We start from the raw sequence: 13,485 nt of genomic DNA, 5'->3' as shown, positions 1-13,485 counted from the left end.
GAGAACCCACATAGAGGTCAGTGATCATGTATGAAGGAGATTCAGTACAGATTAAAGATGCAGCAGCCCATATAATGTGAAGGATTATGAGGATGGAACGAAATAAACTCAAAAGGAACCGTGTGAAAGAAATTTACACTTTGTCAAAAGACGTAATATTAACTCATTATAGCAGAGATGTGGGAGAATATTTTGTGCTCAAATGAGATCTGAAATCTGAGTAAATTAATGCTGCCCCCAACTCATAAACACAATAAATATAGTGAAATATGTGGGTGGCAGCATCATGCTATGTGCATTTAAAATTATAGTGCATAATATTAAGTAAAACCCCTAGGCTTTTTTTTTTTTTTTGCCAATTATAAAACTTAGCCTACAGTATAAATCATTATGTGTGTTTAGATGTGGCTGCTTTATTCAGTGTCTGGAGGATCTGGAGATAAACCACTGAAATCAATTACAGCTTTAATAATGGAGTTTGTGAAGAAGAACATTTTGTGGCACTATTTGAAAACTGTTGAACCAGTTTCATTTGACTAACTTGGAGCTAATCTGAGCAGAAGAGTCAGCCAAAGTGTTCAAATCGGAGATCATTTTGCCAAAGGTGGTTCTTAAAACTATAAAAAATGCTTATGCAAACAGCTTATTTCAAGCACAGTTTGCTTTATACCATTACATAATCATTTGAAAATAATTCAAATCGGTTTCATTGCTTTGAAATAAAAATGTCACAGAGAAGCAAAATTTCAATGTGTCATTTGTAGTCCTGTAAAGTAAGAGAACTGGTTATGGCTCTAACCACTTTTGCAGGTCAGTGGTGCTCCAGTACGTCTGGCATACATCAGATCAGTTAAAATGGAAAAGACGCACAGCAGGGCCTGAAGGATGTCCTTTCACCTTGGTTACGAAACACACATTCCAATATAAATCAGCTTGATTGTTTCTCAGCGTCTTCAGCAGAAAACTATACAGTTGATTCAGAAAGTGAGCAAGAATGTAAATAGAAGTAGCCTGGTGTAGTTCCTCAAGAGTCCTATCCAGTTATACACCACATCCTTCTCAGCCACTCCGGTAGCCGGAGTGCTGCTTTGCTACAGCAGAACAATGAAGTGAAGGGAGCATTCAGCCATAACCAAAAAAAGATGGAGGGATCGGGATGTAGAGCTTTGTAGTAATAATAATATGTGTGAGTTTTGGGAGGCTTCATAGTCAAAACAGGTGATGTTTGGCCAAATGCATGTCTCTAGAGTTGATCTTTCCCTCCTCCTGTCCTTTTCTCTTCCTCTCAGAAAATGTTCAAGGCCAATAACGGCACACTGAGAGTTTTAAGTGCTAGTCTCAGATGTCACATGTTTTCTTTCTCCTCACTAATTTTTAATTAGTGGTGTTTGATATGGCAAGCATAACATTTTAGTTTCACTTGCACCTAGGATTAGGGAATTTTGTAAATGACTCTTTAAATTATGTCTTTTGTTGAGAAGTATGCTATTACTTTACTAAGTGATAGGACTTATTATTTTCACCTGCCAGACAATAAAATAGGAAAAAATCCTTTAAGGCAGGAATTCACTAACTTTTTTGTCAGCCAAACTGCTGAGACATAAAATATTTATTTGAAATAAGATATTTGAATTTAATATTTCAACACATAGGCATTTTCACTGTTCTCTGATGTTGATCATATTAAAAAAATTATATTATTTATTTATTTATTAGAAGTAGAAGTAGTGTTTTAACTGTAATTATAACATAAAGACAGTAATATATTACTGTTGTAGATTACAAATGTACCGTAAAATAAAAAACTAATATATGATTATGACTATACAGTTATTTAACTAAAATGAAGCATTTGATTTGACAACCACACTCAGCTATATCATGATTATGTGCAGCCCATATATTTATTTTAATTTTACATTCAATATAATTAATAATTAGCTTTTCATCAACTCAAACCCCTGTTTGGGAAACCCTGCTTTAAGGCCCTAATATATTTAATTTTCAGTGTCCACTCCGTCTCACACACAGTTATGTGCGCAATCCTTTTAAAATATACTCCACTGATCGTGATCGTATGAACGCGTTCAGCATCACTGTGCTGATAATGAAAATTGCGTCACGCTCATTGTACGAGAGCTGGAGCTGAAAACAGACAACGGATGTATACTTTTGGCTTTTGGAAGAACCGAGATTTGGGGTTTTGACCCAGATCCATGTACGGTTCTGCAAGAGTGAACACAACTCAGATTTTCTTAATAAAATGTAATAATCTCATTCAAGATTTGTTAATGAAAAGTTCTTCTGTAAAAGTTGCATTGATTGGGGAAAATCCGTATTGCCTAGTTTTACTATAGACTTGATTTATTTTCTGCCTGAAATGTCAGGAACTGCTCTCTCTATTTGTAAACAGAGTTAGGGAATTACATCACTTTTCCACCAGCACAATGTGCACTAAGACCAGGAGATATCAGAGCCTTCTGCTTCCTAACCGTGGTATTTCAGACCAATTGTGTGCAACAGACTAAACAGACATTGAATTGTGATGGGTTGGTAAACTAAAGTAGCAGAGTTACATCAAAGCTTTTTAAATAGCTCTGTGTTATTTTAAGAATATTGAGAGTAACATTGCTGTTGTTGGTTGTGTTGTGTTGTGTTTAAGTCTGCAATATAACTAGTGTTGTGCAATAAACAGTATTGCAGGGAGTGTGGCCGAGAGCTTTGATACTGAGAGCGGATTTGAAGACTCTGAGACCAGTGATGTTGCCAACTCTGTGGGGAGATTCATCTCTCGTTTCATTGACAAAGTGTGCACAGAGAGTGGAGTGACACAGGATCATATCAAGAGTCTGCATAGTATGATTCCAGGTAAAACACTGTGTGCACACTCACTCAACACAGAGCGTTTATACTTTTATTACATAAACATTTTGACAGCTGTACACAGACATGAACTTGCGTAATATATATATATATATATATCACTGTATATATATATATATATATATATATGTATAAGGGTAGGTGTATATTTTCAAAGGTTGTAAGTGCTCACCATTTTTACTAGTTGATTTCAGTAGTCCTCTCTTGTGAGAAATGAATGTATTGCTTCACAAATACTCTTTGTGGTCAGAACTGCATGGAAAATAATTATTGTACACTATTTAAAAAATGCAATTCAAAGTAGATGGACTCACTCTGAAGGACAATTCAATATATTAAGCGGTTTTAGTAGGAAAATGGATAGTACTGTGACCCAGTGACCCTAACCTGTCCACAAAGTTTCCTGAATCAGGTATTTATCTGTTTCTTCAGGTCTTGTGGCAATGCAGATGGAGACTTTAGAAACGGTTCATAGAGAAAGCAGAAGACTGCCTCCCATTCAGAAGGTAAGAACTTGCTCTCCACTAGTGAAAGCTATTTCAAAGCTTGTATGAAAAATTTCATATTTGAAATCACCAATGAAATCTGACAACTGTATCATAAACGTTGTTTATTTTGCTCAAATAGCGTTATTTTTCAGGCTAGACCAGCCAGTGCGCATGTGCAGTCCTAGGCGCACGTCTCAGAACGCTTACTGTTTCTATAGCAACCAGAACTTCTACAGTGACTTGCTGACTTTATAGGCTAGACCAGCCAGTGCGCATGTGCAGTCCTAGGCGCACGTCTCAGAACGCTTAGTTTCTATAGCAACCAGAACTTCTACAGTGATGTGCTGACTTTACCGATTAGGGATTGGCTCTTTTGCTCAGAAGGCGGGGCTTCATTCGATAGAGTGGCCATATTGACTGTTGCATTTTTCCCCATTCAAAACTATACGAGTGACACATCTTGGGTATTCTATATTCTTTGGTATTACGTCACTTGTTCACCAATAGATTCTCTGTAGTGAATGGGTGCCATCAGAATGAGAGTCTAAACAGCTGATAAAAACATCAAAATAATCCAAAAGTAATCCAAGTACACATGGAGACGCATTTAGCTGTATAAGGAAAAATTTTGTATCATATCGGCGATTCGTCCAGACAGATCTGGCATTTTGGGAGCCTGAAACCGCGTCCCAGAGTGAATGAATCTGAAAACGACACCCTTGCTTTTCATGTGTACAGCCAATCCGTATATTTTGTGAAACGATGATGTCATCACCCCACGTGTATACAGCGCGCAGGGTTTATGGCATGCTCCAAGTCTTGTTCACCGTTTTTAGTGTATTTCTGTGGCAGAATTACAGCGCCTCATACTGGTCTGGCATGTATACTACATTGTTTTGAGTCAGTTTCAGTGGTTTTGTGTGTATGCAGATATTTTTGAGAAGACGCCGTGTTTACGGATTTCTTTTTAGAACGAAGAAAAAAAGATCGGATGGGGAAAGCTGGCTTCGTGTGGATGAGCCCCAAGTAACTGCAGTCTGTCAATTAATGTCTTGTGAAGTGAAAAGCTGCATGTTTGTGTGAAATCAATCCATCATGATGGTTTTTTTTTTTTTTACTTCAAACTGTTGATTCCAGCTAAAATAGGAGTCCCCTATAAATAATATTGCTTTTCCCAGTCATCTCGTCTGAATCAGGAGAGAAATATGCACAGATCAAGTATTGCTTACAAGCAAAAACAGTCCAAATCAGTTCTTAACAAATATGAACAACAGGGGATGTGTACAAGGTTTGTGAAACTTGCTGACTAGTTCTTCATGAGATGATGTGTAGTTAAAGATACACATTTTAGCAACAGTTTTTTGTATTATAAGATATAAATCTATTATTTAAAACATTAAAATGCATCAAAATTGAACCAATATAGTATTGTTTATAAAAACTTTGCAGTAAATACTGCCTGACTTCAGTGAAGAACCTAAAATCGTGTGTAGTCAAAGCTGATGATAAATGGAGACACTTCTAAGCTGCTTTGGTTGAAGAGGGAATTCTAGCCTGGATAAAGTCCTGGTTTCTGTAACCAGGGGGGGCCTGGTGTCGTTGCAGACATCCTGGCATCCAGTTTATTGGGTGAGGGGACTGTGACGATTTGTTAATCTAATGAATAACTGATTTGTTAAATCAAATGAAAAATTGTGTGTTTGATTGGTCCAGACGCTACACTGTACAGGACCAAGTTTGTTTTTCGGAAGAAAAAGAAACCACGGTAGATTGTTTATTAGTGTGCAAATCCAGAGAAGTAACTGATGGAGAACCCAACTGGCATCCCCAGTGTGAGGTGGGCTGTTCTTCTAATACCGCAGATTTCCACATAAATACTTGCTGTAGTTCCCAATTTTTTATTTATTTTTTTATCGGCTCGGTTTCAGTTCTTGTCACCCTTCTGGATCCAACTAATGAGCTAGATAATGACTCCAGGACAGGGCCAGGACGGAACACGCTTTCTGGACAATGTAAAAATTGATGGGTTGTGTCTCTGGTGGTAAACAGACAAGGCTTGAGTGTGATTACTGTGCCTGGAACTAAACCTAATAAATGATGCTTACTCCATCATAAAGAGAATCGTTTGTTGTCTGTCAAAAAGCAGACCATAAAGACTTGGCTTTTTTTCTGGTCCAAACTGAATAACAGTGTAATCTTATATTTCTGTTTAGGAGAAAGATAGTGAACATAATCATCTCCGTACCAAAGCATTTGCTCCTGGTCTTCAGCAGACTCTAATGACAATGATTTTTCCCAGCCCAAGATCCTGCGGCCTGCCCTGCTACCCGGAGAGGAGCTGGTGTCCGAGGGGCTACGGGTGGTCTTGGACCCTGATGGTCGAGAAGAGGCCACCGGCGGGCTTCTGGGAGGGCCACACATCCTGCCAGCAGAGGGAGCACTCTTCCTCACCACTTACCGTATCGTTTTCAAAGGCACTCCTCATGACCCACTAGGTAAAGACAATTTTGTGACTTTACGGAATTCTTTCTTGAATTTTGTGATCTATTTTCCCGAATATCAGAATGATTGCAAATGTGACACTGATTTTATACAACAGTTCAATCAGCAAGTAGTTAATATTAGACATTTTAGAAACAATATTGTCTGCTGAAAATAGTTCCAAACAAAGATTTCAACAGAACAGTTGTGCATCATTTAGAAACCCACAGTGTTTTGTTACTAAATGATTCAGTGTTATTTAACTAATCAGGTGGTCAATGATTCAATGACCCGTACGTATAGAATGCTATTTGCTTCATTCTGAATCAGCTGTTTTAAGGAATCGTTTGAAAGAATGACTCATTAGCCACATTTCCACTGTCGTGCCAGTGCTTTAAACAGGCCAGTCGGGGCCAATAGCCTCGGACCTGTAGCACCGAGCCCAAAATCACAATGCGTTTCCACCGTCGGGCCAGAAGCTCCGCTGCGCTTCACTAAAACCCGCCCTTTACACGCCTCTCTGGAACAACGTCACACAACCCCATCATTTCACCAACAAAGAGAAATTATCAGAAAACTAAGAAATAAGTCACTGGAACTATTGCGATCACAAAACGAACATGATAAAAACAGCCGTTTGTTTGCATGTTTTGTTAAAGATTTAAATCCAAAAGCATCAGTGTTTTACAATAATAAGTGATACATTGATCATAATGAATTAATTTATCAGGATTGAAAATTAGTCACACAGAAATAAAGTGGTATGAACTACTATTTCACAAAAGAAAGAGGACAAATACCCTACTTATTCAGTTGAGTCTGTTTCTGTTTATTTGTAGTCACAGTAGCTATACATCACATTTAGGAAGAATTATTATTTCTATATTTTTTTCTCCATCAAAAATACGACCTGATTAGCAGAGGGAGCTCCCGAACAGAAACCATTATTATATTTTTATGACATACGTGGAGCGTAGACAAGACAAGACTTATAACAGATAAAATATGTTACTAAATAATTACACGATTGTGATAGAGAATGAGAAGCTGACGTCTGATTTCTTCAAGCGGTCGTATTTACCATGTTTACTATGGTAACGTTAATGGCTAGCGTGCATAGTCTTTTGCATCGCTTATAAATATTTCTGCCTTGTATGGTGATCATAATCCACATCGGATCAAGTTATTTCAAACACTCGCTGCTATCTGAAAGTAAGGTTTGCTAAAATCAAAAAGCCACAGCCATATCACCCTGCAGCCCAAGGTTGCCCACTGGTTGCCCACTGAAGCTAAGCAGGGTTGAGCCTGGTCAGTACCTGGATGGGAGACCTCCTGGGAAAACTAGGTTGCTGCTGGAAGAAGTGTTAGTGAGGCCAGCAGGGGGTGCTCACCCTGTGGTCTGTCTGGGTCCTAATGCCCCAGTATAGTGACGGGGACACTATACTGTCAAAAAAAGCACCGTCTTTCGGATGAGACGTTAAACCGAGGTCCTGACTCTCTGTGGTCATTAAAAATCCCATGGCACTTCTCGTAAAGAGTAGGGGTGTCCTGGCCAAATTGCCCCCCTGGCCTTTGTCAATCATAGCCTCCTAATAATCCCCAACCACTTGATTGGCTCTATGACTCTCTCTCCTCTCTACCTGTAGCTGGTGTGTGGTGAGCGCACTTGTGCCGTTGTACTGTGGCTGCCGTCTGATGCTGCACACTGGTGGTTGTTGAGGAGAGATCCCCCCACTGTTTGGAATTATAAATATGAGCGTAGTTCATCTGTTAATATCACATGCACTTTTTTGTTTGTTGTTTTTTTTAGTTTGTTACTCAGACGCAGGCAGTGCGCTGCATGAGACAAAAAAGTAATATAGCCCAAACAACCGCATAGCCGGTCTTTAGTGTAGATGCATGTTGATTTTAGCATCTGTTGATTATAAATGAGAGTGACTCCTGGTTAACATTAAAAGGGGTCGTGTTTAGTCACTATTTAGTGTGGTATTTTTTGACAATATTCACTCATCATGATTCTAAGTCAATATACTGCACTATTTCCTCTCTCAATCAGTAGAAAATATGGTTAACACCCGGTCATGCATGAAAAAAAAATACCATCATGTACCGTGAAACCGGTATAATTCTTCCCAGATAGTGACGTAGGTATGTGGGGGCGTGTTAGAACGAGCCGTTTTAGGTAGGCGTGGCTGACTCTTAACTTTTATAAAGAATATCTCTTTGGATTTGAGACTTTAGTCTTGAGGGCATTGGCAGAAATATATTACTATTATATTTGTTAAACTTTTAATAAATTGATGTTAAATTGTTTAAGTTTATGATTTTAATTAATTCGACATTCTTTTTGATTAATAAAATGTAATTTAACCATTAAAAAGGAGTCCAGAAAAAGAACCCCCCCCTTTTTGGCCTTCAAAATCTCAACCACCATTCACTTCCATTATAAAGCTTGGAAGAGCCAGGATATTTTTTAATATAACTCTGATTGTATTCGTCTGAACGATGAAAGTCATGTACACTTAGGATGGCTTGAGGTAGAGTAAATCATGGGATAATTTTCATTTTTGGGTGAACAATCTCTTTAATTTTCCATCAGTTCTTCACACAAAGCTGTTGTATGGCTTCAGCAGACTCGGAATATAGCACACACGTCATATGGACTACTTTAATTATATTTTTCTGTGATTTTTGGAGCTTGACCCCAGTGCTTATTCACTTTCATTATATTTAAAAGAGTGGCCAAGATGTTGTTAAATTGTCCTTTTGTGTTCCATGGAAGAAAATAAGTCATAAAGCTTTGGAACAAAATGAGGGTGAGCAAATAATGACAGAATTTTGGATGTATTGTTCAATTAAATGAAAATCTGTTTCTTGTAGAACACTATCGAAGACCATTGTGAAAGGGGCTAAAAGGGCAGGCATGATCACAATGGGCCGCCAGTCCACTATGAAGAAAAACGAAAAGGGCAGTCGCATGACGTGGCATGAGGATGATGACATCTCCAGTAAGTATATTTCACAATGTCAGAAAAATATTCTATGTCAGCAGTCATGGCCCTTCAGCTGTGGGATGTTGATGTTTCAGTCTCAGATGATGGTGAGCCCCCCACCAGCAGCACACTGAAGGCCTCAGAGAAGTCCACTATGGAGCAGTTAGTGGAGCGAGCCTGTTTCCGTGACTATCAGAGGCTGGGCTTGGGTACCATTAGCGCTAGTTCCACACGGTCTAAAAGCGGAGAGCAGTTCCGTGTTACGGCAGTCAACAGGCTCTACTCGTTGTGTCGCAGGCAAGTTGCAACCCAACACCTTGACTTTGTTCAAAAGCCTAGTGAGCAGCATTGCTGCCTACAACTCTGCAAACTGCATAGTGCTCTTCACTCCACTTTTGTGTGCAATGCTCACATCTGAAAATTCAAGCAACAGCCAACTGTTTTGCTCGGATGTACATCTCAATATGGAAGAAAGGCTCTGTTGATACTTCCATTTCATTTCAACTTTTAAGTGCTCTCAATGTATATAGGTGGGTAGCTCACTAGGTTTTAGAACAGAGTCCCTATAAAAAACAATGAAAGAAATTGAAATCCTTTTTCAAAGGAATCCCTCCGCTACAACTGCTGAATCATGAGTGTTTTTCTAAATGGTGATAATATTCGGTTTACAGTTACCCGGGTCTCCTGGTGGTGCCTCAAACCGTTCAGGACAGCAGCCTCCATAAGGTGTCCCGCTGCTACCGGCACAACCGTCTGCCAGTCGTGTGTTGGAAACACCCTCGCACCAAAGCGGTTTTACTTCGTTCGGGTGGTTTTCACAGCAAGAGTGTGGTTGGACTTTTCAAGTCTCAGAACCCTTCTTCAGCAGGTACGTTTGTACAGTTAAATATGCATATTACATCAAGCAACCTTGGGGATGGTTTACAATCAGACAGGGCTGTAAATATTTGCTCTAAGATTATAATTCTGATAAAAGATTTGTCTCAGCCTGAGTCAGCTTGCTATTCACTGACTATCAAATGCATGTTGCAAACACTGGGCAGTGATTCCTTAATCTGGCATGCTCTAATCTTGATTGGATGACTTCATGCAACTTTCGGGAATATAAGAACACAAGGTTTTTGTTTATAAAGTACCAGTTTGATACAACAAGCACTTTTGAAGATGAAATAATCTCTTGATTTGACAAAGGTAGGTACCACAGCATTAGTTAAATATTTTTCATGGCTGTCTATTATTTTCAGAAAAACTCGCTCCTAAACGAAATGTAAAGAAAACAAACTGTGGTGGGTCATTTTGTAATGTCTGAGTCAGTGTCTTCCTGTCGTAGGTGGTTTTTGGCCAGAATAAGCTGCAATGTGGACCAGACCTTTGGCCATTTAGTCCTGTTCTCAACATTTTTGACATGATGCCCCTGATTGTTCAACATAATATTCTAAATATTGGTGCCATAAGATATTTCCTCTAGGATTTCTGCTGTAATTATGAAACATCTGCTTGTTTTGAAAACACTTTTTTTATTACCAGAAACTAGGAGTATTGATGTATTTGTTTAACCCTCTGGGGTCCGAGGGTGTTTTGGGGCCTGGAAAAGTTTTGACATGCCCTGACATTTGTGCTTTTTTCAGTTGCTTACAAACATTTGAATGTCTAAAGTTTAATAACACCGTAATCAGCACAAACTGGGCTACAATAATATGTGAGCAGCATGTATGTACGTGATTGTGTTTTTGAGAAAACAACGTTTATGCGTGCTTAGTGAAAAACTACAATTTTAAAGTCACTGAAATAAGGCCATAAAACACATACAGAACATTTGATCACAAGACTTTTGAGAACTGATCTTGAAGTCTAGAGTTTTTGCTTCAAACTTATGTGAAAATCATCTTACTCACTCATTCACAGAAAACAATATATTGATTTAAATTTTCTAAGACACTTTTTGTGTAGAAAAGGTATATGCGAGTAGGCGTGAATGATCATGCATAATGCTGTGATTCATACCTGAGAAGACAAAGGCCTGCATAATGAGCTGCATAATGAGCTGTCAGGTGTGTGACTGAGAGGGAATTGCTACAAGAAAGAATGTGAGGAAAAAAGAAATTTATATATTTTTTGTTTGTAGTTTATTTAGAATACATATAACTATCACATAAAATAACTCATGGGAGTGTGTGCATCACATGGTCTTAGCTGTGGTCCAGGTTCTTGTGCAGGCAGGAATCTCCATTCCAACTACATGATTTGTTTTGTGATTCTATTTGTTTTGTATGTTTTCCAATACAAATAAGTTATTGAAGGGGGAAACTATTTCTGTTTACATCTTGATTTTGTGTGTGCATCTGTGTATGTGTTTTAATTATTTTAAAATATAGTTAATTTTAATACCTACTGTGATACGCTTGGACATTTTCTTTGGCCCCCTAGTTGACTAATTTACTCAAAGGTCTGGCTATGTGAGATTTTCAAGAGAGAAACGATTGTTCTAATGATGCTCTCTTGCTGTTACCAGCTCCGACTTCCTCAGAGACCTCCAGCAGTCTGGAACAGGAGAAATACCTGCAGGCCATCCTCAGCTCCATCCCCATCTACTTCAAACCCAACGGCAACAACACCCTCACCAACCGCTCCCTCATCGGCTTGTCCCCAGGTATTGCAAAGATATCAGGTGCATCCTTCACTCATCGTCTGATTCTTCGCTTTCTTGTTTAGACTTGTTTTTGACCCTTTTTGTGTTCTTCAAGGCTCTTATCTCCTCCTGGTTTCCTCTTGGTTGCACAAAATGTTATTTATGTTTTGGACTGGTTTCCAAAGGAACTGGAGCACAATTGTGTGGTTATGTAAGGAGAGCAGGATATGACGAGGTCACCTCCCATCCATCACTCTCCTTGCACTCACTGCTCTCCACAGCCATATTGCAGATGGCTCAGACCACACAGATCCTGCCCCGTCAGCTACGCAGTGTCGCCACCATAATGTTCCATTTATCCCCACCTGCTGGGTAAAAAGCAGCCTCCTCTCACCAGCAAATGGCTCATCTTAGTTCTGATGATAGTGCTCCATGGCAGCTTTAAGTTCTCTCAATTCAAAACAGACCTTCAGTCTTGATACCCGAGATGGGTTGCAACAAGACACCAGACCGGAATCTGACTTAAGCAGTGTTGTGTCCTTAAAACATTTACTGTGTAATTAGACCCTGAAACGGATCTTTCACAGCATGCGAGCCACACCAGCATCCATAAGCTAGATTGATCCATAATAATCCATGTTTGTTATGGCCTGCAGAAATGGATTTCAGAGATGTTTACTAACTACAAGCATTAATGTCTAATGTGTTTGGTTTCAAAACCTAATGAGCTGCCTATCTAGAGAGCATTTAGGTGTCATCGCCATGCTCAAAACGCAAAGACTTTTCCAAACAACAAGTCAGCAAATATATACTGCCTTCATATCTATCTTTGGATGAGGCCATTGCAGAATACATTGGACTGTTGATTTATGTATTATGCGATTTAAGTCTGTGAATCAGGTGAGGACTGATAAGTAAGTGACTTAACAGACCCACAAAGTGCATTTCATATCAGTGTTTGGTTCCATTATGTTAGGGCGGCCAGTCGATGAATTGCCGTTTTAGTCACTTCCGTGTTGGTTTCACGAGAGAGACCGGAAGGTTGCCGCTTGGTTAGGATGTTATCTGTATCGGTAGTTGGCAGCTCACTAGGGTTCAGAAAGGGCTACGATGTCTTGTTTGTATGTGATGCATCGTGTTTGTTTTTATCTCTTTAGCAAGCGAAAGAAGAGCATCAAGAATACCAAAGATGGTCCCTGTCCATTTAGACATTTCCTTCACCAATAGTTTCGCCAGAGGAGGTGAGTGGGCCTCTATTCTTCATTTCCGTCGACTCCAGGGAGATATTTAGCATCAAACCAATTCCCCATCTTTCATCTGATATCGTTAGTCAACTGTCTTCTGTCTTGATATCTCATTATCTGTGTTCTGTCACAGACCACAACTCTTCCCACACACATATACACGCTCATGCTGCTTCGACTTTGGCCCGCTCTTTCATTTTTTGCGGTGATGGTTCTGCTGAACTTGCCGATATTTGTCACCACAATTCTCCAAAGTACACAGTGTTTCATGAAATCCAAAAAGCTAGCCATGTAGATGCATTTAGAACACCCATTGTGAATGATATTTTTAACTTAAAGTGGTGCAGAAGTATTCACCTCCCTAGAGAGGTCAATATCTGCACACTATCTTTGACTGGTTGCTGAGGAAATACTACAACTTTGCGCTGTGGATCACCGGATCGGCTTTCACCGTGGACAAAGCGGAGTCCCGCCCGGGGTCGTCACATGTGGTTGCCGCAAGCCCGCCGGACGCTCCTTCGTTGAATCCAACGGCCGCGCCATTCTCAAGCCCGCCGGCCGCCGCTCACTCTAGCCCGCCGTGTGAGATGCTGTGTTTCGTTGTGATAGCGAAACTACTTTGTTTGAAAAAACTACTTTTGCCTTCCAAAAGAGGACAGGACTAGAAATCAGTGGTTAAGTTGTATTTACAACACTGTTCCAGAACAGTTCAACCCAAATATTCAGATGTGTGCAGCACATTTTGCGGAGGATGAGGACTGTTTCCT

The 13,485-nt window shown here is 39.6% G+C and overlaps 1 protein-coding gene across 1 annotated transcript in view; it reads left to right on the top strand.

The window, feature by feature from the left end:
* LOC107738363 (myotubularin-related protein 13-like) overlaps nt 1-13,485 on the top strand; it is a 123,699-nt gene that overhangs the window by 95,276 nt on the left and 14,938 nt on the right. The window contains exons 19-27 of the mRNA XM_016550112.1: nt 2,696-2,868; nt 3,316-3,389; nt 5,671-5,866; nt 8,452-8,470; nt 8,733-8,860; nt 8,941-9,142; nt 9,517-9,713; nt 11,358-11,495; nt 12,632-12,715. Of these exons, the coding sequence (XP_016405598.1) occupies nt 2,696-2,868; nt 3,316-3,389; nt 5,671-5,866; nt 8,452-8,470; nt 8,733-8,860; nt 8,941-9,142; nt 9,517-9,713; nt 11,358-11,495; nt 12,632-12,715 (1,211 nt within the window). The remainder of the gene's footprint in view (nt 1-2,695; nt 2,869-3,315; nt 3,390-5,670; nt 5,867-8,451; nt 8,471-8,732; nt 8,861-8,940; nt 9,143-9,516; nt 9,714-11,357; nt 11,496-12,631; nt 12,716-13,485) is intronic.

The sequence above is a fragment of the Sinocyclocheilus rhinocerous genome, unplaced genomic scaffold, assembly GCF_001515625.1.
Source record: "Sinocyclocheilus rhinocerous isolate Xijiao unplaced genomic scaffold, SAMN03320098_v1.1 scaffold1065, whole genome shotgun sequence".
Lineage (NCBI taxonomy): Eukaryota > Metazoa > Chordata > Actinopteri > Cypriniformes > Cyprinidae > Sinocyclocheilus > Sinocyclocheilus rhinocerous.
Note: the sequence above shows the minus strand (reverse complement) of the source record. Positions and strands in the feature narration are given on the sequence as shown.